This window comes from Toxorhynchites rutilus, chromosome 2 (assembly GCF_029784135.1).
Source record: "Toxorhynchites rutilus septentrionalis strain SRP chromosome 2, ASM2978413v1, whole genome shotgun sequence".
NCBI classification, from domain to species: Eukaryota; Metazoa; Arthropoda; class Insecta; order Diptera; family Culicidae; genus Toxorhynchites; species Toxorhynchites rutilus.
In genome coordinates, this window is record NC_073745.1 from 160,984,009 (window position 1) to 161,010,829 (window position 26,821).

Genomic DNA, 26,821 nt, shown 5'->3' on the forward strand with positions numbered 1-26,821 from the left:
ATCATCGTCACATATTCATTTAGGTGTATAGTAATCGTCACGAAATAGTTGATTTGTTAAATCATAAAATTTATAAATAACTAGCTAAGCGATAACATCGTCACGCCCAAAATGGATATGAATACTTTCAAACATTTACGAACGTTCGTGGATTCAATCTCAGAATTATTCATTGATTGATCTTCTAATAGAACCTTTACAATTTTCTTTTAATATAAATTTCCTAGTACTTCTACCAAAATAAATTTATTTTCAGACCCAATTCTCGCTTGAGATTTTTCAATTACATGCAAATAACATGTTTCTCCGTTACTCCGAATACATGTTTGATACAGAAAATATAATAAAATGAAGGCAGCTCAAATCGGGCTATTCCTTTCTCAATTTTGCGCTGACCAACATATTTGTCGATTCATTTTTTGTTCATATTGTTAGAAGAATCAGCAGTGCGTTTTTTCTCCTGGAAATCCATCTTCGCTTTCAAACAAAGATCAATGTCGTTTCGAGTTTTCCGAAAATTTTCAATTGTCATGTCAGTTAATATGTTTGGTTGAAATATGTGTAATGAGGAGGGCCTTTCAGAGGAGGGAGGTATGCCAAACCATCGAAGAAACATTCCTCGTACCCCAAAACCCTCATATGTCAAATTCGACTCTATTTGCTTGATTAGTTCTCAAGTTATGCAGAAATTTGTGTTTCATTTGTATGACCAGCCACTCCCTTAGAGAGGGGGTGAGAAGTGTCGAACCATCATAGAAACAATTATTGTATCCTAAAACTTCATATGCCAAATTTGGTTTCACCTACTTGATTTGATCTCGAGTTATGCAGAACCATCCGGACCATCGTAGAAATATTGCTTCCCCCCTAAAACCTTCAAAAGTCAAATTTGGTTCCATTTGCCTGATTAGTTCTCAAGCTACGCAGACCTTAACCCCTCTCCCCCCACTTAGAGAACCCTATTGAACCATTATCGAAACATTTCTTGTCCCCTAAAACCTCCACATGCCATTTGCTTGATCAGTTCTCGAGTTATGCAAAAATTGGTTCTTCATTTGGCAGCCCTTCCTGATTGGGCACGACTTCTTTGAGACAAAGCCGCCTGATTAATAAATTTTGATGACTCCCTCAACAGCCATGATGATCGAAGATGTTCTGAACCGAATTGAGTCACGGTTTAAGGTGCTGTTGTAGACTTTTTGTAGATTTTTTGGTATAACACTTTGGCTTGCGACCATAAACGTTGATAGTGGGGAAGGATTTGACGGAGTTTCTGGCTGAGATTGTTCTTTCGTGGATCTTGAACCCTTGTCTGGATTATCCTAGTGTGGTTTTTAATCATTTACTTGTCATATATGTTACCAGTTCGCTGATATTGTCTCCAGCAGATGTTGGGCAACCTCTTGATATACTATGTCATTAATTTAGAACTGAACCTCAGTCACTTAGAATCCAGAATCACTGTTCATTTTAAAGCAGCGCGTTGCAGGAATCTGTCTGCAGGAAAATTACCGTTTTATTCGAGCTAATACACAACCAAATCATGTGTTTCCTTGATAAGGTAGGAAACCTCTTACGCTTAAAATTGCTACTGTGTAATATACAGCATGAGATAAAAATGTACACGAATAAATTCGGCTCTGTTACAGCTAAATTTGCTGAATGAGCCTAATAAAATTAACAGATGGGATAAAAAACAAAACGATCGGAGAATCATAATCTAAGGGACTAAATACGCCCTCAGATGTTGCTTACTCATGGACGACGAACTGTAGAGCAATCTTCACCAGATCGCACTGCGTACCGTATTATGGAAACCCCAAGTTCCCTCGACTCAGTTGCGCCAATCGCAGTCAACGTTCAACGGGACTGTCCTGCTCCTGTGATCGAGTGGGGAGATGTTTTCCAACCATTTTCCTCAGGACGACAACTCACTGCATCATCTTCAGGTCAGATACAGGGATCCAAACTTGCTGCAAGCGCCATGGAAGCCCATAATTCGCCATCACAGTCGAACCCTTGCGGCCAGCGACCTACAGCCGGTCCAGCATTTGGGATTGAAGAAGGAATCTTCCGAAAGAGATCGCATGCAAGTAACCAGTTTCCTCAAGCTATTCGTACCGTGATACCATTCCTGGTTCCATCAGATTCTCCTCACAACAACCTCATCGAACTTTTTCGCACCGGACTTCGGAATATTACGACGATATTTCCGAACCCCCTACCAGGTATTAAAATGAATCCTTTGATAACCAGTTCTCTCCATCATGGCCATCAGATACTGAGACGCAATTTTGCCACATGTACCATAGAAGATACTAATCCACCCATCTCAGTCTAGTCCATCCAATCGGTGACCAAATTGGTGATCAGTAGTTGTCTTGGAAAACTACCAAGGAATCACATGTCTTTGCGCGTGTTCGAAAGTTTTCAGATTTCCTGTTTCCCGCTGCAAGACCTACCCTTCTCAAAATTTCCCTAAAAAGCTTAGTCGCAATAAATTTGGGCGACTTAATTTCTCTTTGTGTGCACAGTATAGAGCTGATCGTCTACGATTTTCTCCAATACTTCGGGAGTACCTCAAGGAAGAAATCTAGGTCCTTTGCTGTTCTCGCTGTTTATCAACGGAGTGTTCTTAGTACGTAAAGATCTACGTGATGATCAGGAACGACCTAGATTTTCATGGGCTTTTGAACCTAGCTAGACTATTTTGAAGAATTATGCTCGAGAAATATGATTATGCTCAACATCTCGAAGTACAACAATATTTTGTTTCACCGTAAGCTAAAGTCAGTTGTGTTGGATTACTTCATCTCGGGTTATGTTCTGTCGTGATGATTGAAGTGACACTTGATACTGCACTCAGCTTCCGACTCCACTACAACGAAATGACAAAAGAATTATTTTACAAAATACGAAAATATTGAATTCCGTAATCTACACGGTTTCCAATCTCTATACTGTTCGTTAATTCGATCTATACTGGAGTTTAACGCATTTGTCCTGGTACTCGTTCCAAGTAAACTGGATTTTAGGGATTGAATCTGTCCAGCGAAAATTCTCAAGACAAGTCCTCCGAAATATAATAAAAAAAAGGTCCTTCGAAACCTTCCGGGGCGAGATCCACTAAATGTGTCACCGTACGAGGAGCGTTGTCAACTGTTGAACTTAGAGACGCTGGAAGGAAGATGCTCAAGCTATGTTTGTCATTACAGTATTGACACACAGAGTATTGAACAGTTGTTTAATTTCAGTGTCTCCTCGCACACAATCGAGTCGAAGAGAATCGACCATCACTATCACATCGAGCAAAATTTCGTATTTTGTAAATCGAGATAATTTTATCGAGTCTAGTTCTTACTTGAACTTTATGTGTTGCAAATTGTATATATTTAAACGTTTCAGAAATGTTACGTCCCTGTCAGGGACGTAAAACAAAACTAAAAAATTCTCTGAAGATATGCAACAAGTGTAACGAAACAAATAGAGATAATGAGCAAAATTCTAATTGATTCGATTTATATAATAGGGCCCATACACTCGGAAATTTACAAACAAAAGTACCCGGACAAACGTGTTTTACTGTACATTAAAGCACACAAAGGATCTATGAAGCTTTGACCAGATTCGGTCAATTACCACTACACCAAGTGGTATTGTGACAACGGAATGGATTTAATCGCTCTGTTACGAGCAACGACGATTGCTTGTTAGAAAAATTTATCTGGCTTATATCCACCGGAGCATTCAAAGATAAATCGGGATAAAAAATTGAGATTTAAGAGCCTAAATAAATTGGCTTTATTGATGAGCAAGACTTACTTCAATATTTATGTGCAAAATAAGTAGACAATTGTGGAATACATCCAAAGGCAATATTTTTACTAACTGAGTCTTTTAAGCTTCGAACCTTATTGATCATTGCTAGAACAACGGAAGACCAGCTCAGATGTATTTTCACATGGTTGGTTGTTGCAACATGGTAAAAGAAATCACACCCACCTGTTCACCATCTTCAACTGCAGTTTCATCTTGGCTTGGAGAAACGACAGACGAACGGGGCTCATTTTTGGGAGAATTTACTGCAGTTCCACATTTATTAAATTTGATGTGAACAAGTGCAGAAATCTGTGCCATCGAGGTTTCTGTAGGAAAATCAAAACTGCTGCTGCTGCTCACATCAAAATTTATGCTTTTTTCAATTTTTATTATCCAGTCTGTTCTCATCATAAGTAGCCACGCAGAGTTCCACCACCGAGGAAAGTAGTGCTCGAAAAAGAACAGCCTACAATTGCTACGAAGAGGGGTGGTATTTCTCCCCCTTTGTCTGAATAAATCATATAAATTGGCTACTTTGACGGTTTTAATGCATCGCTTGTTTTGGGTTTCGCTTCGTAATTATAATTGTTATAATGCATTGTTGTTCTCTTCCTAATCCCCGGTTCCGTGAAAATAAATTCGAAGTGGTAAATGAACGTCTCCTGTAAATCTGAAATCGGCGTCTTTTAATTCGTGGTAAATGGTTGGTCGACTTTCAAAACATCTGTAGTGGTGGATATGTACCGTTTGTATTTTAAAGCCAGATAAATAGTTTTTCGGTAACAAGATGTCAGAAAATCAATGAAATGCATCAGAAACTTCAACACATCTGCTCACCTGTATGACAGAATTAGACCGCACGATTCAATGGTCACGAGACAAATGCTACAAGAATTGCGCCCTCGTCTACTTCGTCTACTTTTGCTGAAATGGCCTTCGCTTTCATTACTTTGAATTAGACTTCAAGCAGAAGAAAATTCGTTTCTCATTGACAGATGACGCCCCGTAAACACTGTCATTTCGATTAATAACGCTATATTTAGACCAAGATGTTCGTATTTCGATTCAAAACTTACAACCACACTCTTTGCAAGTTTCACTTTATTTTACGTTCACTGTCGACTGTGAAGTTTTCTGGCGAACAGGAACAAATCAATTGAAATACGAATCCCTTTAGTAGAAGTTCAGTCGGAAATTCATAGAGTAAAAACTAATAATATTATTTTGTAACAAAACGCACTGTTCAACGAGTTCTCAACCCTACCTAAGACTAGCATTTACTGGCCCCATTTCATCCATCCGGTTCACGATTTCGGTGGATTTGTTCGCGTCAGTCCCACTGCAATTAATTGTCAATAACCATTGTTCGTTAGCACGATTGTCCGACGAAATATACTTACACTTATAAATAATGGAAAACTACTTTCTCTTTTGATTCAATCATTAATGAAAATATTAAGCAGACGTCACTATTAATTGGTTTTCTTGTCTCTCGCGCAATTGCGTAACTGCTTTTTGGTTAGGGCTTGGCTTAGTCTTGATGACACAGCTATATAGCTATACATAATGAAAAAAATGTTGGCCATTTCAAAAAGTAGCTCAATTATTTTTCGAAGATTTACTATGCAAAAGTTGCTTAATGACCAATGTCTTTACATCCATAACGTTCCACTGCAATCTGAGATGGTGCTGCCAACTCCTAAGACAAGTTGGCATGAAATACAAAATATAACAAAATAATGAATTGCAATTTAGTTGTAATTTTTTATTGTGGATGGTTCATCACTATATAAGGGACGCCCAAAAACCTTTTACCCTTTAATATCCAGTACAGATTCTACAATATTCAAGAATAGTGGTTCCTAACCTTTTTACCATTACAACCCTCTTTGACTTATTAAGTGTTCCGCACCATTTCCATACCAATCAAATTAAATCTTCAATGTTTCTTGCCTTGGCTTTGATTTGAAAAAGAGTTGAGAGCGGCACGTAGGTACAAAAAACGGATCATGGATTTCAATGCCGGTAAGGCATCTTTGGGGTAAAATTCATACATGGTCAACCAAAACTAGTTCCAAACATTTGCACAAGTCCAAAGATCCATCCTGTATTTCATCGGGAAGACTTGCTAGCTACATCCAAAGAGGAAGAAAACGGCTTACAGACTACGGTACATTTTTCTCGCATCAGGTTAGTTCAAACTGAACGAATTTTTTTCTGAGTACCTAGCTCATGTTTTGTCATCCCAATTTATGACATTAATGTGAGACATTACATAACAGAAAATGTCATCACTCACAAATACTGGTAAGCATTTTTATAATATACATGGTACAGCAATATAAGATTAATACGAGCGAGCGAAACAAAAAACAAAAAAGCTTTCCACATACCTTGCCACATACACGGATATTGTTCTCCTTCATGCGCACCTTTTTTACTCTTAGAAAACACTTTCCACCTTCATTATATAATCAGGTGCAATATTATCACGTATTTGCTGAACAACTGCTGAAGCGTCATTGGCTATGTGGATAGTGTGGTCGTGTAAAATATCTTTGCATTCCAGCCGGCCTTAGTTCGATCCCCACTGACGTCGTATGGACTTTTTTTTGGCACAATCCCAAATGATTTGAGAAAAGAAAACAGAAAGAGATGTCTGCTCCCATACATACAAACCATTTTTAAGCTTTTAAAATAGCTCATTATTTGCGCATTTGACTCTCTAGCACACGGAATGGCATCATTTCTGCCAAAGATGAAATGTTTTCTGCCAACGCTAGTTTGGGTGTACGAGCAGAAAGGTAGACTGAAAATATTGACAAAATCTCCTCATTTTGACATCTTAATACATTAGTTTAGTATGCTATCCACCTATACTGGTACAGCATTTACTCAAACGAGAGGCGAGTACGTAAAGATCTACGTGATGATCAGGACCTCCAAACATTCACGTTTTCTTACTTACGATCATGGGTCCAATCGCAGAACTGTTCATTGATTCATCTTGTAATTGACCCTTTACAATTTACTTTTAATATAAATTTCCTAGGACTTCTACCAAAACTCGTCATTAAAATATCAGATCATTTTCAGACACAATTCTCGTTCAAGATTTTTCAATCTCTTGCAATTAACATATTTCTCCGTTACATCGAATAAATGTTCGATACAGAAAATATGATAGACTGAATCTGGCCTAAATCGGATAATTCCTTCTTTGAGTTTTGCTCTTATCAACACATTCGGTGATCACTTTTTTATTTATATACATAAAAGAAGATATAGAAGTGCGTTTTATCACATTGAAATCCATTTCCACTTTCGAACAAAAATCAATTTCGTTGGTGCAAACATCAAATGGATCAACAACGCTTGTCAGTATGTAATTATAGAACATATGGGATTTGAATTTTCCGAATTTTCCCACTTCCGAAAAGAGTTTTCCGAAAATTTTCAATTGTCATGTTTGGTTGAAATATGTGTGATATTTTTATGGATCCCCCTCTCCATTCCAGAGGAGGGAGGGGTGTCAGACCATAAAGAAGCATTTCTCGTATCCCAAAACCCTCACATCCCAAATTTGGCTCCGTTTGCTTGACAAGTTCTCGAGTTATGCAGAAGTTTGTCTATCTACCTTAGAAACATTTATTGCACCCTAAAACGTCCACACGCCGAATTTGGGTTTGTTGGCTTGATTAATTCTCGAGTTATAAAGAAAATTGTATTTCATTTGTTTGGCAGCCCCACCTTAGAGAGGGGAGAGGAGTGTCTATCCAACATATAAACATTTATTGCACCCTAAAACCTCCACGTGCGAAATTTGGGTTCGTTTGCTTGATTAATTCTCGAGTTATGCTGAAATTTGTGTTTCATTTGTATGACAGTCCCCCTTAGAAAGAGGGAGGGGTCTATAACTATCGTAAAAACCTTCCCCGACTTCAAAAACCCCTACATACAAATGTCTACAAACGTCGATTGGTTCAGTAGTTTCCGAGTCCATAAGAATCAGACAGACAGACAGACAGAAATCCATTTTTATATATATAGATAGATAGATATGCCATAGCACTATAAGATCAATACAAGAGAGCAAAATGAGAGAGACTTTGCAAATAAGCATGAATCAAAGGTTTCACGTTGTTCACGCTCTCCATTTTACTCTCAGAGAACCCACTGTACACTTATAAGATTCAATTTCATTTTATAATATGATGTAAAAATGTTGTGCGTTGGTATGACAGCACAAGTGGTTGAGTGGATAGCGTTGTTATGCAGAACAGCCATACAACTCTTGGTACAATCCCTGCTTGGCATCGTTTTTTTTTTGTACAATTCCAAGTTACCATTCAGTCCGAGGGTATGAGATGCTCTTTGCTATTATTTGTGCATTTGATCATACAACACTATAAAAGGAATCTTTTCTACCAAGGATGATATCTTTTCTACCAACGCTGGTTTGGGTGGTTGGGTAATGACTTGTTTTGGCTACACCACTCAGAATTTGATCCGGTCACTACAGGACAGGAGTGTAGTTACTTTGTTCGCAATTGTCTGAACATAATCGGTCAATGCACCCGACAATGATAAAATTAGTACCCAAAAGCAGAAATCTATCCTGGCCTTGACAAGAGCTGTGTTTTCGGCTGAGAACCGAAACTGAAAATTTGTTTCGATGCGCACATCCGATTCGGTTCGGATTTTCGTTTGCCGTTCTGCAAATGCTGCAGCATAGTATGGTTTGTGAATTATTTCTTTGGGAATAATGTTTTGGAGATATAATTTTTTTAAGAGATACTGAAAAACTACTTGGAGATTTGATAAGTTCACTGTTTAATTGTGGCTCTAGACAACGAGCATCCATTAGTAGGAGAACCGGTGGTAAAGTGGTCAGTTGCTTGTTTAGTATTCGGATGCAGTTTTGTGCGCATCGTATTTAAGGAATTTGCCGTGAAATTTAGTTTATTCAATCAATCATCAGTTCAGATAAACAGATTTTTTGTCTAGCGATTAATTCGAATAATGCATTCTAAAGTAATATCTGAAATAATAAAAATCGAATTATTTTGATAATTTATTGCCGAGGAGAGTTTGTGTGAATTTAGTGGTTGGAGGAGGTTGGGCCAATAAGCCAAATGATAATACTTTTTCCAAATAAACATTCAATTTTCGCGTATTGTTTCCGGGTCAGAAGTAACGTTAAAGTGCAGCTCATTTTGAGGTGGGAGTTTGTGTGAAGAAGGAATATTATTGTGATGAGAGCTGTGTTCTTCGGTTGAAAACTGAAGGTATTTTTTTTCTATGCGCACAACCGATTCGGTTCGGGTTTTCTTTTGCCGTTCTGCAAAAGATGCTGCATAGTATAATTTATAGATTAGTACTTTGGGAACGTTAGAGGAACAATTTTGTCGAGAGATACTGAAAAACTTCTTCAGTGTTTCAGTTTAAAGTCTCTATGATTAAACACTCACTCGTCAAAACATCATTTACTGTCATTCCGCTAGCAACCAGTCGAGAACGGCGAGGGCATCCGAATGGTCTTGCTCGAAAAATGAGAGTTTAGGTTTATTTTTTCCAAATTGTCCTTTTTCAAGGCTACAATCCTCTATAATTCAAAACATCATCTCTATCATCATCGCCAAAACATACCCATCGAATGAATGTTGAAGCACAAATCTTCAGTGAAACAAGCCAAGAAAGAGAAGAGAAATTCAAAAAGAAGTGGGAAGGAATTGAGGAATTATGTAGAAATCAAATAAAAGCTCATCATAATTCAACCCAAACTGCACTACTAGAGCCAGCCGTCAATAAACACGTTGAGCACACAACACACAGCGTTGAGTTCAAATTCGGCATGATAATAATTAAGCTCTGTATGGAACGAAAATATTACGTGCTGAAATTGACAGCACCGAACTACTGGAACGCATGCGGATTCATGTTCCTGAATGAGTTCTATAGTATAAGCAGCTTATTCAAACTACACTTACGATACTATTAATTTTATTCGTAGCCGTTTTCAGGAAGCATACAAATTGTTTCATTTTCATTTGTCAACCTGTTCATTTCGAAAACGTATGTTTTCCATGTGTAAGCTTCATGAAGATCTGGATTTCAAGAGATGAAACAATGATAATAAAAAATAAGGAAAAAGGGCATCTTAGACTTCTCATTTACAACAATCCTATCGGGATCCTGATTTATAGCACATCCTACATGAATGACAGATTCTAGATTTCTAGAATTTCTAGATTTTTATGAGGGAACACAGAAAAAATGAGACATCGCTTCGAAACGGATATTCTAATAAGCGGATGGATGAACAGCAATGTAACGCGACAATACCTTTCATTAGCCTAGTAGGTAACCCCGACACTCAACTTCTACTCAGCAGCTATGAAGCTAGGGGTATCGTTAAAGTTTGCAGGATTAACTGCTTGTCATTGACATTTCGCTTTCTAACGCTGCCTTCTGATTCTGATAATAAAATTCTCGTGTTGAATTTTTCACAGCTGTACATTTTGCTACACATAGATTATCTTCATAACACATACTATTTTTCTCGGTATATAAAATTCTTCATTTATGAGAAACTTGTGTTTGTAAACAGTTCATTTCACGACTTATGCCAATTTGTAGTTTCCAACCATAGATTTAGACCTAATTTTGACATGAAAGTGGACATGATTATTTTCATTACAAATCAACACTCGAATAACTGTCGGAGAAGGGAAACAAATTCATCTGAATATTCTTATTCGGGATAGCACCAACGATAGAATTTAGGGGTTCGCCTAACAGAAGCCGTTACTGATCGATGTCACGCATGACCTATCAACATTGTACCGAGCTTGCACACAGCTGAAACGATTTACTTCGTTAATGCTAATACCTCTGCTGATTTCCAATATAACCGTGCCACTCGACACGTTCATCCGGTAGGGAACAATCTCAAAACCACTATTAACCATCAGAGTTTTTCATCAACCCTAATTATTTTCGTACGCCACTAGTGAATGTGATGTAAGAATGAGAAGGGTCGCCAGTAGTGAGAAAATGTTCCCAAACCAATTGCCTGATACTTCTCCACAAATCAATTTTAGCTCTCCTGCCCGACAACACTTGTATTTTATGGCAATACATTATTTGCTCAAGGTCATCTTGTATGAGACAAGTTTTTATTTTAGCGGTAAACCTGAACGCCGCTTCTTGTGCGGGCGTAACCGGTAGACCTGGATTAGCATGTGATAAAAATTATAATATCTATGAGGATGATCTAATTATTTTTTTTAATTATCGTTTTCAATTTAAAAATATAAACCACCTTATGAACAATTGTAATCATTAGATTTCGTAACTCTTTGAGTTATTGCATTTCATCAATGAATAATTTTCTAGTCGGTTTCCTTTGTTTAGTCGAAGGAAGGAAAAAGAACACACGGGGACAAATATTTTTATGTTGAAAACTCTGTTCAAAACATTGAAAACATAACATGAGCTTAGAGTGTGGCGTAAAACGATTACGTGTCATTTTTCCATAAATCTGAGCCCATTTTAAGAATTGACTCGTATGGACTGTATTTCGTATGTGACTGTATATGTATTTGTATTTTGACTATCAATATTGTCATCACCACATTCTCCTAATCTAGCTGATCTAGGATCCGTTTTGAATATGTAAAAAAGATTAAAATTTTTGAACACACTTATGGATACGTTAAAAATCGAGTTCCTAAGAAACTTCAAATCGTTTACAAATATTTTTCCGTGATTTTATTTTACGCTATTTTTTACGCAATTCTCCTAAAGTTATGCGATATTTTGTCGCGGTTCTCTCGAAATTACGCGGTTCTGTCGAATTTACGCGATTTGCTCTAAATCACGAGTTTTTTTTGCGCGCACGCATCATTCGCGCAAAAACATTACCATAAACACCCACGATTCAAGGCAAAGATACTAAAGAAAAAATATGAATATGCCAAGCAAATTTTGAACATTTTCTAGATATATTCGAAGCTCTGTCATATCTTCCTTTTCTCTATTTCCATCCCGAATTGAGATCGCATCAATGAGTGCAGAAGCACATTCAAAACACAACCACCTGCCCTTGCACCAAAGACTACATGTGTTGTACTGTCTCTGTTTATTGGAATCCAAAGTTCGCTGAATAAAATTCCCAAATCATATCAAATGACAGAGGCAGACAGCAAATGTAACACGCCTCTCCTCAACAAAAAAAAAACAGGAACGCCATGTGTGTTTGAGTTTCGGCTTCCGATCCTGGAGTAAGATGTGGAAAAATCATCTCATTTTTTTACATCCTCCAAATGCACATACACATGCCCTAGAGCATCTGTAATAAACCGTGACATTTGGACAATGTGTTCTCAAAATGCACCTTTTCGTACCCCTCTCTCTCTCACACTCCACCACTTTTGTTCCGTTTTTCTTTGCGCTATATCCGATTCCTTGTACGGAACGGCACACGACACTTTCGACTTGAAACCCAATTCATACACAACAAGCCAGCCGAAGATGATACGGAAAATGCGAAATGATTGACCGGAATGCACCAGATGGAAACGTGTTGCTACCTCCCTCTTGCTCTATTTTGGTTTATTTGGTTTGGTTAACGACTGCTGTGGAGAAGGTCGGAATAGTTGAAGTGATATTGGTGAGTGCAACAATGTATGAGATATATGTATGGTTATTCATTTCGTGGTTCGGGAAATGAAGAAAATACTTGAATGATTGACATTTAGGATGGCTTGTTTTTCATTGCATGGACGCGAAAGCGACTCGATTCCATGATAGTTGTAGCCAATTGCCCTCATCAAATTTAGGAATTACACGACACCTGAAACCAGAAACTCAACAAATCACTAGTTGAATTACATCCAAGTTTGGCAGCACAAAATGAATAACCCTGTTTGTTTACCAACATATACCAATCAATCAAGTAAACAAAACATTGAACAGCCAACTCTCGAAACGTTGGAGCGCTTGGAAAGAAGAGAAGAACGTCATCATGGAAATTTACACTATGACACTCTTGTTAAAACATCAAGAAGCACCGGTTCGAGAGAACGAACAAAAAAAATATAGGAAGAAAATTTTCGGGGCAAGACAGAAAGATGCATAATAATGCAAGGTTGGGTCTAAGGAAGCAACATTTTTGCAGCCGCCTCTCGTGTCAACATCCTGTGTTTTTACGTGCACTCGATCTTACTGGGAATGCTACGAAGGTGTACCATTGTTTCTATGAATAACATCATTATGAGATTCTCCTGAGTTCATGAAATATGTGCTATATTAAATTAGACTCGATGAAAGCAGTGCTAGATATCAAAAAAATAGAAGAAAGAGAATGATATGTTGGTTATCGATATCCTTCATTTGGTGTTACAATTTTCAATAACACAACAAATGTTCGATTCAAAATATTCCATCCATTACAATTTGTTATTAGATGTGATCCGGTCTCTTGGTGATACAGAGAAAGTTTATTCCATTGTCTCAGTTCTTGCTGCATGATCTACATTCGACAGATTTTTTTTTATGGTCTATTCCGTTCCAATAAGAATTAATGTTCATTGAATGTTTCTCGATTAATTCGAAGCGATTCACGTTCACGTAAGCTTCACCAGATGCTCATGAACGGTGGATGCCTGTAGTCAATCTGCTAATCCACACGTATCGTGTTTCGACAGTTTTTTCTTGCTCAGCATCTCGATTTGTCATCATGACTATCTAATAGGGCAAGAACGGCTTCTTCAATAACAACTGTGATGTCAAACTTCTAGTCCGGAAACTTGTTGGTTTTCCAGGAAGTCCCAAAACTGACACTGCAAAACTGAATAGATACAATAGATCCAGTTTCTATCATTTCGGCACAGTAGGGGTTTGCCAGCCATTTCAGTTCGCTGAAGTGAACCTTAACACAGCTTCCAGCGGTCTAAGTGAATATCAACTATCCAACCTCGGTGACAATATTCTCAGTTTACCTACCAAATCCGAGAATCCCCAACCTACATACTGGATTTTTCAACGCTCTACGTATTACCAGCGGCCCTAGGAGATTTTAACGTGCAACACCAAACGTAGGGTAGCTCCAACCAAAACCGGCGTGGAGTTGCCACCACGGCTATGGAGGGCGTAGATCTTGGGTACGAAAAGTCAGACCTAAGCTTCTCCAGCTGCAACCTGCTGCTCGTCTGCTGTAGCCGACAAACTGCGATTTGATAAGCAGTTACCACTACCCGATCCTAATTCGTACTTACGATAAGACCTCAATGCTCACCAGACGACCACGATGGTGAAACGATCAGGCGGACTGAACAGATTGCCAATCAACTACCAGATCATCTCAACCGATACCCCAGCTCACCAAACAAAAGCCAATCCTCAGAAAATCTTTTCTACAAACCTCTCAAGTCCATACCAAGTAGCAGCTCTACACTTGGCTGAACCCATCGGTAGTCCCCTGAGGTGAAATCTGTAATAAAATCGAAGAGAAAGGCATCATGAGCCGTTAGGCGACCACCCGTCGAATAACCGAACAAAACGAAAGCTGAGTGAGCCTATCAGTTCGCACTCTCCACGGTGAACGGTGCAAACGCTCAGGAGCACCAATTCCAATCACTATCGGCACTGGGAGGCAACCCATAGAGTTCTTCAAACGGTTCAAGATCCCGGATTGTGATCCCAATCCGCACCTCAACCAACCCTTCAATCTGCGCGAACTCAACGTGACACTGGTCGTCACTGGTTGGGCAGATAAGAGGTACCGGACGATAAACTTACCATGTAAGGCAATGTTACACAGGAGATTTGTAAACGGATCAGGACTGAAACCGATTTACCTCGAGAATTATTCATCCCAGTTAACCCTTTCGTTACGAGCGTCGTCTATAGGCAACATACGCGCGACGCAGTTCAGTGGTAGCACTCCGACGGAGCACACTGTCAAAGGGTTGAACTTTACTACCAGACAAAACCGGACGCTCGCTGGAAAACGATCGCCTCATATCACTGACCTGTAGGGCCAACATTGAGAGATTTGTGAACCGTCGAGACAGAGAGAGAGAGAAAGTGAATGAGTGAGTGAGTGAATGAGTGAATGAGTGAATGAGTGAGTGAGTGAGTGAATGAGTGAGTGAGTGAGTGAATGAATGAGTGAGTGAATGAGTGAGTGAGTGAGTGATAGAGAGAGAGAGAGAAAGAGAAAGAGAGAGTCGGAATAGCAGTGACAGGACCAGACATCTCAACTTGTCATCACCTTGCATACGTTTACAACATCCGTGGGAGCAACGAATATTGCCGCGACCCACCATGACATCTGAACAATGTATGTGAATTTCACGGTCGACATTATTGTCAGAGCAACTTATTCAAGCAACCATGGATCGTTTGCGCCTTTTTTTATTCCACAGGCAGGCAGATCTCTATGAGCACATAGACGATGTTCGCTGAGTACCATTACAAGGTGTTTACGAAAGTCGAGTGTTCAGAGCAATCTTGAGCGCTGTACAGGAAAACGGAGACTCTAAAGCCAACCCAGCATTCAAAACCGTTAGGGCGAATTCGATGGATGGATGTTTGTAAAATGGTTTTAGAATTCCAGATAACGGTCCCACAAAAAAAGGTGTTCACATCCAATCCAATACCATAAACCATTTTACTCATATGATTTGTACATAGAATGAGCGCATAAAGATGGTATGTACATCATTTTAAAACTTAAACTCTCAAGTTTCGGAATATTTTACGAGCAATTTTTTATCTTGGTGTGTGTAGATTAGGGTGGCAGCGAAAATGGTCATGTCTAATTTCAAAAACCGACCATGTACGTTTTTTTTTATTGGCCCAAAGAAATGACATGTGCAAAATTTCAATAAATAAAGCTGTTTTTAAACTTAAGAAAATAGGTTAAGATGTAGTCTGTGCGAAAAAATTCGAAGACGAAATAAATAAATAAATAAATAAATAATGCATTGTGTGGCAAGCACAATACGTTTTACTGAAGGGTTGTAAACGAATTTCTAACCTGAAAAATGCTTTAGACAGTGGCGGGATCCTTTCCCTTCCTATTTTTGTATACCGTTCCATTGACTCATACCCTTTTATTACTTCCGCTTTGTATTCTGCTGTCCGCCGAACACCACGCTTACATTTCGTGATCATGTCCGAGTCCCAATCCGAATAAGGAGACATTTCGATTAAATTGAGTAGCGCATGCTTCTTACGGCTTGATGTAAACAACGAATAAAATTGTATATATATTGCAACGTTCCCGTGATGATAATTAGAAACATGGACTTACGGGGTTTCTCAAACAAACGATTCAATTGTTCATTCGTTTATTCTATGTACAAAAAAATGTATTTTATTCGTAATGAAAAAATCTGCAATTACTTTTCAGGCAACCCAATACGTCTTTCGTTGTTGTTCCAAGTAAATTTCTAATCTTTGTACAATTGAAATTCAATCGAGAGAAAAGACGTTCTTTGAATGCTGAAAGAATTAATAAACATCATATGCTAACTAATATAGCTAACAGAAGTTGAAAACTTGCTTCAGAATAAATGTTGACTAACCAAATGAGGAAGGCATAGAAGAAAAATGGTTTCAAATCAAGATGTTGTTTGGGTCAATTATAAGTAGGGTAACACGGGGTGTGTTGGACATATGGGGTGATTTGGACATCCCGTTTTCTTTGACCAAGCATCTAAAGTGCTCCAAAGATCCATGCAGAATTCGAAATGGCCTCAATGCAATATCTCTGGTCAGGAATCTGGCTAAGACGCCTGGTATCGATCCCAGAACTACTGATTGTTATTGATTGTAATATTTTCTTGTATTACTTTACATAAATTCTGAGCTAACCGGCCATTACACGATCTATCGCTGCGACAGAAATCCAAGCACCAGCTGTTTTCTGCGATGAGCTGGAGTATTGATCGGCGTGAGAAACGGACTGCAGGGTACATCCATTGTCGTTGCTGGATGTGAATGACTAGAGAACATTGTCGTTCGCGTTGTGCTACCGAAATTCGAGCTTTTTGTATGCGCTGTCTATCTCTCACCGAACAGTGAAATGGTTCTATATGAGGATCACGCTAGTGGAAGCGACAGCTTTGATTTAAGTCAATGCGATTTTGCGTCGCTAAAGTTCAACGATCTCCGCTGTTCGTTGGGACGAGTGTTTGAACGGGTACAACATCGATGAGGCTGTTGCCATTTTTTATCAACGTGTGCTTTCAATAGTCTGTGATGTCGTCCCTGTGAAGAAACGACGTCGATCCGACGAGAAGAGACAGCCATGGTGGAACAACGAGCTGCAGTATCAACGAAATCGTCTCCGCAGAGCTAGGAGGCGCTATTTTCGGTCGAGAAGTGAACTACGCAAAGCTGAGCTTCGTGACCTTGAGAGCGAATATAACTCTTTGAATGCGCGATGCTTTAGCAGCTACATGAACGCACAGAAACCAGGATTAAACAAGATCCCAAATCGTTTTGGTTTTGGTTTGGAAAACAGACAAAAGGAGTTCCACACCACGTCTTCTACAAAGGAATTTCAGCCGAAACTCCTCTCGAATCGGCAAACTTGTTTTCGTCTTTCTTCAGTAGTGTGCTAAGAAATGACCGACCACTTTCGTCTGAAGCATACCCGAATAGTTTGCCTCGTTATCATTTGAATATGGCACTTTTCTGCCGGCGATGTGCTGAACAAACTGCAGGGATTGGATGTAGCCAAAGGCGCGGGACCTGTCTCCGTTTTTCTTCAAGAACTGTGCCGACGCGCTTACCGTTCCCATCACCATCATTTTCATTCGTTCCATAAAGGAGGGTATTTTCGCAAGTTTTCGGGAAAACGGCTACTGTCACTCCTATGCATAACACTGGCAGTATACATGACGTTGAAAATTACCGCGGCATCTCTATTCTGTGTTGCTTGCCTAAAGTCTTCGAGAGTCTTATCCACGATTCGTTCTATCCTCACGTGCATCGGATAATTCGGATCGGATAAGCACCAGCATGGATTCGTGAGAAAACGTTCGACCACACCAAACTTGATGGTTTATGTCTCTTCGTTGGTCGCCGGTCTGGAAAAGCGGCAGCAAATCGACGCCATATATGTCGACTTCACAAAATCATTTGATAGAGTTCCTCATTCTCTTGCAATGGACAAACTTAGCAGAATGGGCCTACCCGCTTGGTTAACTCGCTGGATACTGTCCGATCTTACCGAACGTCGTGCGTACGTGCGCATAGATGGAGTAAACTTTGTCCCTTTTGACATTACATCCGGAGTGCCCCAAGGTAGTCACCTGGGACCACTTTTATTTGTGCTGTTCATCAACGATCACTGTCACTCAATCAATTCGCGGAAGGTAATGTTCGCCGACGACCTCAAATTCTACCGGGTAGTGTCATCTATATCTATTCACTCGCGAGACGCGACACGGAACTAGGACACAACACTTATAATCCTTACAAACATTAAAATGGTTAAAATTACCTTTTTCGTCGACCGGTTTCGGGCTCGATGTTGCCCATCTACTGGACGGTGTCCGACTGGTTACGATGGAGCACTAACACATATTCATACGGTTATCAGTACTTGTCGAAGATATAGTTTGCTGAGTTATCAGCTTCGTCAGATGGAAGAGTTGAGATGATATTGGTGCATCTTCTTCATTCATAAGTGGGGAATCGCTGGTTGAGATGTACATTGATTCCCATGCATTCAACTGTGAGGCTTTTCGTACATTTCTAATAATTTTTGCCTTCTCCCAGTCTACGCAGTGGGCTTGAGTTAAAGCATGTGCTGCCACACTTGATTCGCTGGCTCGTTCATTATCCACCGCATTCTTATGTTCACGTAGGCGGATTTTGAATTTCCGACGAGTTTAACCGATGTATACACTAGAACAGTCTTTGCAGGGAATCTGATAGATCCCTGATTTTTCATCCGGTGGAATTCTATCTTTCAGGTTGCACAAAAGGTCTTTCAGGGTGCTCTCACTTTTGTACACCACATGAAATCCGTGTTTCCGTAGTGTAGACTGGACTGTGTTGGTTATTTTGAGATAGTACGGTAGGCTGATCCTTTTGTGTTGTTCCTTCTCAGGCTCTAATGTGGTGTTGTTTTTTCTCCATTTCTTCTTCTCGTGTTTCCGAAGGATTTTCTCCACAAAACATCTCTTGTACCCATTCAGCTCTGCAGCATGGTAGATTCTATTTTTCTCCGCTATGTAATCATCTCTCTCCATTGGTATGTTGAGGAGACGATACACCATGGAGTGGAAGGTTGCTTGTTTTTGTGCGCCGAAGTGATTAGAGTCGGAAGTTATATATCTATTCGTAGACGTTGGTTTACGGTATATCCCAAACTTTAGCCGATTATCTTCCTTCCGGGTAATGTACAGGTCCAGAAAAGGAAGTGTACCGTCTTTTTCTTTTTCGACGGTAAACTTAATCGTCCTATGTCGGGAATTCAACAACTCCAACGTCTGCTTCAAGTAACGTTCTTTCACAACTGCGAAGATGTCATCTACATAGCGTCTCCACATTCGAGGGAAGAATTTTTCTTTCGCCAACTCTGTTTCAAAATCTTTCATGAAAACCTCCGCTAAGAGTGGCGATAGCTTGCTACCCATACTGAGACCGAACGTTTGCTTGTAGAACTTTCCCCTGAACGAAAAGAAGTTCTGATTCATACAGGTTTTCGTTACCAAAAGATATGCGTCGATCTGATTGGGTGGTACGATATTCAAAATCCGCCTACGTGAACATAAGAATGCGGTGGATAATGAACGAGCCAGCGAATCAAGTGTGGCAGCACATGCTTTAACTCAAGCCCACTGCGTAGACTGGGAGAAGGCAAAAATTATAAGAAATGTACGAAAAGCCTCACAGTTGAATGCATGGGAATCAATGTACATCTCAACCAGCGATTCCCCACTTATGAATGAAGAAGATGCACCAATATCATCTCAACTCTTCCATCTGACGAAGCTGATAACTCAGCAAACTATATCTTCGACAAGTACTGATAACCGTATGAATATGTGTTAGTGCTCCATCGTAACCAGTCGGACACCGTCCAGTAGATGGTCAACATCGAGCCCGAAACCGGTCGACGAAAAAGGTAATTTTAACCATTTTAATGTTTGTAAGGATTATAAGTGTTGTGTCCTAGTTCCGTGTCGCGTCTCGCGAGTGAATAGTGATAAATATCCTTACGTTAGCACAACCAAAAATAAGTGAGTGTCATCTATAGTTGAGTGCTATGCCATCGAAGCTGATATCGACGCATTACTAAACTGGTGTAAGCAAAATGGAATGGAGGTCAACATAAGTAAATGTAATGTCATCTCTTTCTGTCGGACAAAAAATACAACAACATTAGACTATAGAATGTTCACAACTAGCATCGTCAGAGTCAGCATTGTAAAGGACCTCGGAGTGCTTCTTGACAGTAAAATAAACTTTTCTCAGCACATAGCAACAACAACAGCTAAAGCATACTCGGTGCTTGGATTCTTAAAACGGAACACACATCATTTTGGAAATATCTATTGCTTGAAGACACTCTTTTGTGCACTGGTATGCAGCGTACTAGAATATGGCGTTCTTGTGTGGGCGCCATACCACGCCGTTCAGGTCAACCGAATTGAGCGATTTCAACGGAACTTCCTTCGTTATGCGCTTCGCATGCTACCGTGAAATGACCCTATTCGGTTGCCACCCTACGAACAACGTTGCGCTCTAATACATCTTCCTAGCTTGGAGAGTAGACGTATTCTGCTGCAGCGGCTTTTAATATTAGATATGCTCAACGACAATGTGGACTGCTCAGCACTACTGGAAAACATTAATTTCAACGTTCCGGCCAGAACAACGCGGTATTCAGTTTTTCTTCGTCTACCGGTGCATCGTACTCTTTTTGGACAAAACAACCCGTTGGATGTATGTTGCCGTCGTTTCAACGAAGTGTCTTCAAATTTTAAGTTTACTGTATCCAAGGACGTATTTAAAAATAGGATTAATTAATCTGTCTGTATCGAAGACAAGTATAATGAATAAATAAGCATTTGTATGTTTTTTTCGATGAAACACACACACATATACCAATTCACCCCACAGCGGTTTACATTGAACTCTAAAAAATCTCTCTTGAATCGTTTCGCACTCCGAAGTACACGGTTTGTCCGGAAAGTAATGAGTCTTAGTGTTTTACAAATTTTATTGACCGGTAAAGTATAGAAACTTATAGTTCCTCGAATTAGCATCCTCCTACGTCAGTACACTTCTGTCAGCGTGATGTCTAAGTCGCGTACGCGATCTGAGACTTTTCAACCGTGACACTGTTTGAGGAGAAGTTTCTTGATGTCCTTTCTAATCGAGGAAACAAAAAGTGGATGGTGACATCAGGTCCAGCCGAAACGTTATTTTCTAGAACTGGGAATATAAGATTTCGACTAAGTTCCAGATGTAGGGCACGCTTCGATTTTATTCGATTATTGTCAGCGAAGTTCTGGACGAATATTGAATTTGTAATAATAATTATGAATTATTTTTTATTGAATTAAGGGAGTATTCTAGTCTAGAAATTTGAAAAAAATTAAATTTTTTTTCCTCCATATTTCTGTAGTTTAGACATTCAAGAATATACTCTAGAAAGGACATATCGAAAATCATATTATTTACCGAGTTAGAGCCATTTTTGTGATGCGGTATCTAACCTGGTATGGCAACAATGAACTTCAAACGCGTTTTTCTCGAAACTAGTTTTTTCAAACTGGCGTACACGATATCTCAAGTTCTACTGAACCGATTTATGTCAAATTTATATGAAAATAATCTGCATACATCTCTCTATCGCATGAACCAATAAAAAATTATAACTTTTTAATTTTACTATTTTTAAAAAATCGGTAAACGCAAAAAAAAACGTTTTAAACAGCATTTTTGTTTTCAAACGGCCGCCATTTTGTTAAAACCCATGTTTTTGACTTGTCCGAGGTTCATGCCATAACGACATCTTAACTGATTCTGAATCTGTTCGATTTTTTTGTTTCAGATAACCAGAAGGACTGGAATCGTGTACGCCAGGCACAACTTTTTTTTGAACACCCTCACTTCACCAGCATGTAACTATTCTAATTATGAATATTTTTTTTCCGTCCTATTTTTGTTTTATTGTTGAAAGATAGATAAACGAATAATGATATAATGGATAGTAAAAATATTCTTTGTTTTATTTTTACGGAGTTCGAAAAAACGTCCGAAATTCGTGTCTCTACACTAGAATACCCCCTTAAATGATTATATGATGGTACAAAATGAATACCCTGGAAAATATTTTTTTTCTGGGCTTTTTGTTACCTTCATGTTGAGAATCAAAATAAAGTGCGTTTAATGATTGAATAGAACTGTGAGATGTATATTCCATGGAACCCGGAATCGTTCCAGTTGTTCTTCAAGACACTGTTGAGCTTGCTATTGGAATTGACATTCCAACATTCGAACTGGGCGTATCCAAAACTGAGGAGCTCCGCCTCATGTTTATTGCCCATTCACTCATTTAGTTAGCATCCGTCCAAGCTTCTTTTTTTCTTGTTTGTCGATAGAAACTACCGAAATGTGCAATTGAAAAAGTTCACGTAACATAACAATTCTGATTCCTTCAAAATTTTGTAAACTACCTCTCATCGCCGTGAGATCGCAAAAACATGGGAACTCAAGTTTCGTCCACAAAACTCTTTTCTTCGGCTGTTTTTGGGCCATCTTTTCAAAACTTCTGTTTGGTGCCGCTGTGTGCCGTCCATTTGAAACGAGAAAGCTATTGATTTTTGTGCACTGTTCTCTTCGCAGCACTTCTTTCTGAACTATTTGGGAATGATCATTGCGAAGGGGCGAAAAAAAGCAGGGGAAAATAGAGCGCACAGGTTTATGAACGAAACAGCCGTTATGATTGTTCATTAAAGATGGATAGTTTTATCTTTGTTTTTCTTCACCGTGCACTACATTTTCTGTTCTGCTCTCGGGCAATGCATTGTACAATCTTTTTTTTGGATATCAATTCACGCCAAAATAAATAAAACAATTGATTGCGCGATAATGTTTCGTGAGATTCAAATTCAGTTTATCTGTTATAAAATATTATGAAATGTGAGAAGTATTGATTTTATAATGAAGATAACAATAAAGAAAAATATGTTCGTCTAAATACTAGCTGGTCTTCAAAATAGACTATTCTCAAGTTTTGCCTTCCCTATGCTATGTGTACGGTACTTTTTTTTTTGTTTTGTAAACCGTTCCTGCTGTTTTTGGCGCATCTCCTAGGCATTTGTAAACCTAAATAATACGTCTTGAACAGATGCAAAGAACCAAATATCAATATTTTCGTCTATGAGCGTACAAGTACAAAATTTATATTATACTGCATTATGTAGTGCCAGCGCGAGTAGTGCACTCAATCCCAAAACCTCTTTCAACCCGCGTTTTAACTTTCCATAAGTACGAACCATTCGCCGGCGGCTAGTCAACTCAATATTCTCCGCCGCTTCTTTGCCTCCTCCTCCGGAGCTGGTGCGCTGAATCATTACTGCCAGAGTGGAAGCGGAAAATAATTGAAAGTTCCTTTCCTTGTCGTGTTGTGCTCATACGTTATGTGAACGATTTGAGGAACATCCGAAAAATGGTGAATAGAAGAATTATGCATACGGGCCTTGTGCGTGCACCATGGAAAGAAAATTGCATCCCAAGTACCATCACACCACACACCCTTTGATATACTGCTTATAGCCTTGGCGCATTCTGTACTCTCCAAAAGTGACAACCTGGTTGCAACTATAATGGAAATTAATTGTGCATAGAGTGATTAATTTTAATTCATAGCTTGTTTCTTGCCTGCCATGGCGCGAATTCATATGTGTGAGTGTAGAAATCAACAAATCTATCGTTGGCTTTCGCTAAACAAAAAGTAATAGACAGCACTCACCTGTTATTCTGCATACTGTACTTAAAATAATAAAAATTGCAAAGTAGGGAAAACACAAGCTAGATAACCTGCGTAACCGATAGCTTATCCGTCTCCTCCCTGAAAATAGAAGAAAGGAAATACATTATTGTACAAGTCTTACAAGATAATTTTTCGATTGTAAAGATATTGAAGGCACATCGAATTAAAACGAACCAGGCTCATTTCATATTCGACATAGCTGAAAATCCTTCCCCCCACCATTCCATTTCACGTGCTCATAATTAATGTTTGGAACTAAATGTTTCGATTTGGCATCTATGCCAGGTTTGCTTCCCATTATACAACAACTCAAATTTGTTCTGAAGGTAGACCAAAATGATTCCCGAGAACAATTTTATTAAAGATGTACACAATGGGAGAACAAACAAAACCGTAACCGTAACGTACTCAACTGGAAGCGATTAATTAAGCCATAGTCTAAGTGTTTTGTGCCGTAAGCAGAACAAACCCATTTCGAACAGTATGCAAATGGTTACTCCTTGAGAATATATTCATTGTGTGTGGTCGTTCAATAAAACCATGTTGGTCGTAGGTACTCTCAGCGCAGTTTTGGGTTTGTATGAACGAATGTATTATTCCTACGCAACAGTTGTTTTTTAATGAGCGCTACACTTTTGTTCCCAATGTGTCTTCATTCGATATGATGTTTGCTTAGCTTCATAATCTTTGTTGTTTTCGATGCACGGATTCCCACGCCAGAATGTCAAATTATTTGTCAATTCTAACATGGAATTTCGCATGTAAAGTTCGAGCAAATTATTGCATCATCACCGACACCCCTTAATTTTTCCAGTTAGAAGCAATTTTTTACAAACTTTCCGATGTTCCCTGTACACACCTGTCATTCCTTACGTTTCGAGTCACCCTTCAGCTGCAGAAGTCGCTTTGCTGTTGTAACAAACATCAAAACAGAACCGGTAAGTAAACAGGAGTTAGGCTGTGTCAAATTTTGCTAGTGGAATTTAAATGTTTTTGTCGGAAAATTTTGGAAAACTTGCTACTTCTGTATGCCTAAGTCATCTTAGATCATTTTTAAATGTACTTTGTGAGACGGTAGGTGGTTTTGTTGCTTATCGATGCTCGAAAACTTTGTTTTGCAATTTCGAGTCTTCAGTCAGGGTAAAACCGACACCAGGGTTTGTGTTCCACTGACAGGAAAAATGTGTCCTTACTTTTTGTTGATGCCGCATGTTATATTTCTAAGACAAAACGACAGAACTGGATTGATAAACAGTCAAAATCAATGATGAATCGGGCATGAAATCCAAAAAGCCTGGCAGAGTTTCAACGCTCTTCAGCACATCTCCCGTGGATGATCACCCAAACTGGGACATGAACATATGTGCTGGCTGAGATTTATAGACCGGAATTCGAACATTCGTTCCGCAAACCTAAGACTAGCGGAGCGGAGAGAGCTGTGGGGTTCAATTGCAGTTGAATTTGTTTGCTTTTTTACTATTTAAAATCTGATCAATCCAATTACATAAAATGTGCAACTATCCCCCCTCTCCCCTAATGAAGCGTCCAAACAGTATATAGACAGCCTCTTAATACTTAGAAATTATTGTAACAAGTTTACGTTCGTTTCTCTAAAGGTGTCGGTTTTACCCGACAGGATGTCGATCTCTCCCATTTCTTCTTCTCCTTCAATGGCACTAACGTTCCTAGAGGAACTTCGCCGTCTCAACGTAGTATTACTTGCGTCATTTTTTATTAGTACTTAGTTGAGATTTCTATGCCAAATAACACGCCTTGAATGCATTCTGAGTGGCAAGCTCTAGAATACGCGTGATCACAGTGCTCACAGTGATCACAGTCGGAGGAAATTTCTTTGACGAAAAATTCCCCCGACCAGAACGGGAATCGAACCCGAACACCCGGCATGTTAGTTATGACGCTAACCACTCGGCCACGGGAGCACACCACATCTCTCCCATTTATTTCACCTGAAAACGTCAATTTTTGTATTCTATCAAAATTCGAGATCAACTCAAAAAATTATCACTAGGTACTGTAGAATGGTTCATTATCCATTTGAGTGCGGAGCAAATTTTGTGAGCATGTGCCAAAAATGCGGATTGGGTATTATTTGAAAACATACTAAAGAACGCTAAAGTTGTATTAATGAAAAAACACATATGAAAAGTGGGTTTTAAAAAATATATCGTTCGCTGCACAAAGCACGTGAAGTCCTCTTTTACAAATGTCCCCGGAAGACGAAATTCTACGTTAAGAGGTGCCAAGTCAAAAATATTAACATCAAGCAAGCTCCCCGCACTTTTGGCATATAACAAGAGGAGCGCTATTGCGTTCCGCTAAATATTTGTCCAACTTGACTACTGCAGCAGCTTCTGGATCATGTAAGGCTTGAAGTTGGCCAACCAATGCATCAAAGTCCTTCCACGCAGATAAACGCGCTTCATCTGACTGCTAACAGCTACTTGCTTAATTATTTTTTAGCTCTGTATTATTATCATGTTTAATCGCAATGAAACCGTTCAACTTGTCGGTCTCTAGGGACTGACATTAAGCTTTTCGTTAGAAAGACGTTGATTACTGGGACTGACAGTTACAAAATAAGGAAAGAAAAAAGACCATAGTTTGTTTTCGGATGTAACTTTTATAGCCGAATTTCCGACTGTTTTCTTTTAATACAGTTCCTATTCTTGGGAGCGGAGATTTTGAAAAAACACAACTCAAAAACGAAAGAAAACGCCTCTCTGATTGAGGGATATATTATGGGAAAAAGCTTTCCAGAAAAAATATAAAAAATATATAGCGCCCTCTATCTTCAACCGAGTCAACTATAAAAAAAATACAATTAATTAATAATTACAAAAACAAAATTCTTATTTTTCGCAAGTTTAATTTGTTTTAAACAAGAATATCTCACTGGCTTTGATTAGATATCTCATTCATCTGAATCGGTCCAGTAGTTCAAAAGTTAAA

At 39.0% G+C, this 26,821-nt stretch overlaps 1 protein-coding gene across 1 annotated transcript in view; it reads right to left on the reverse strand.

Annotated features, from left to right (window-relative positions):
• Window positions 1-26,821, reverse strand: part of LOC129768901 (pro-epidermal growth factor-like) — an 83,834-nt gene that overhangs the window by 22,300 nt on the left and 34,713 nt on the right. The window contains exon 2 of the mRNA XM_055770844.1: window positions 23,831-23,929. Within this exon, the coding sequence (XP_055626819.1) occupies window positions 23,831-23,929 (99 nt within the window). The remainder of the gene's footprint in view (window positions 1-23,830; window positions 23,930-26,821) is intronic.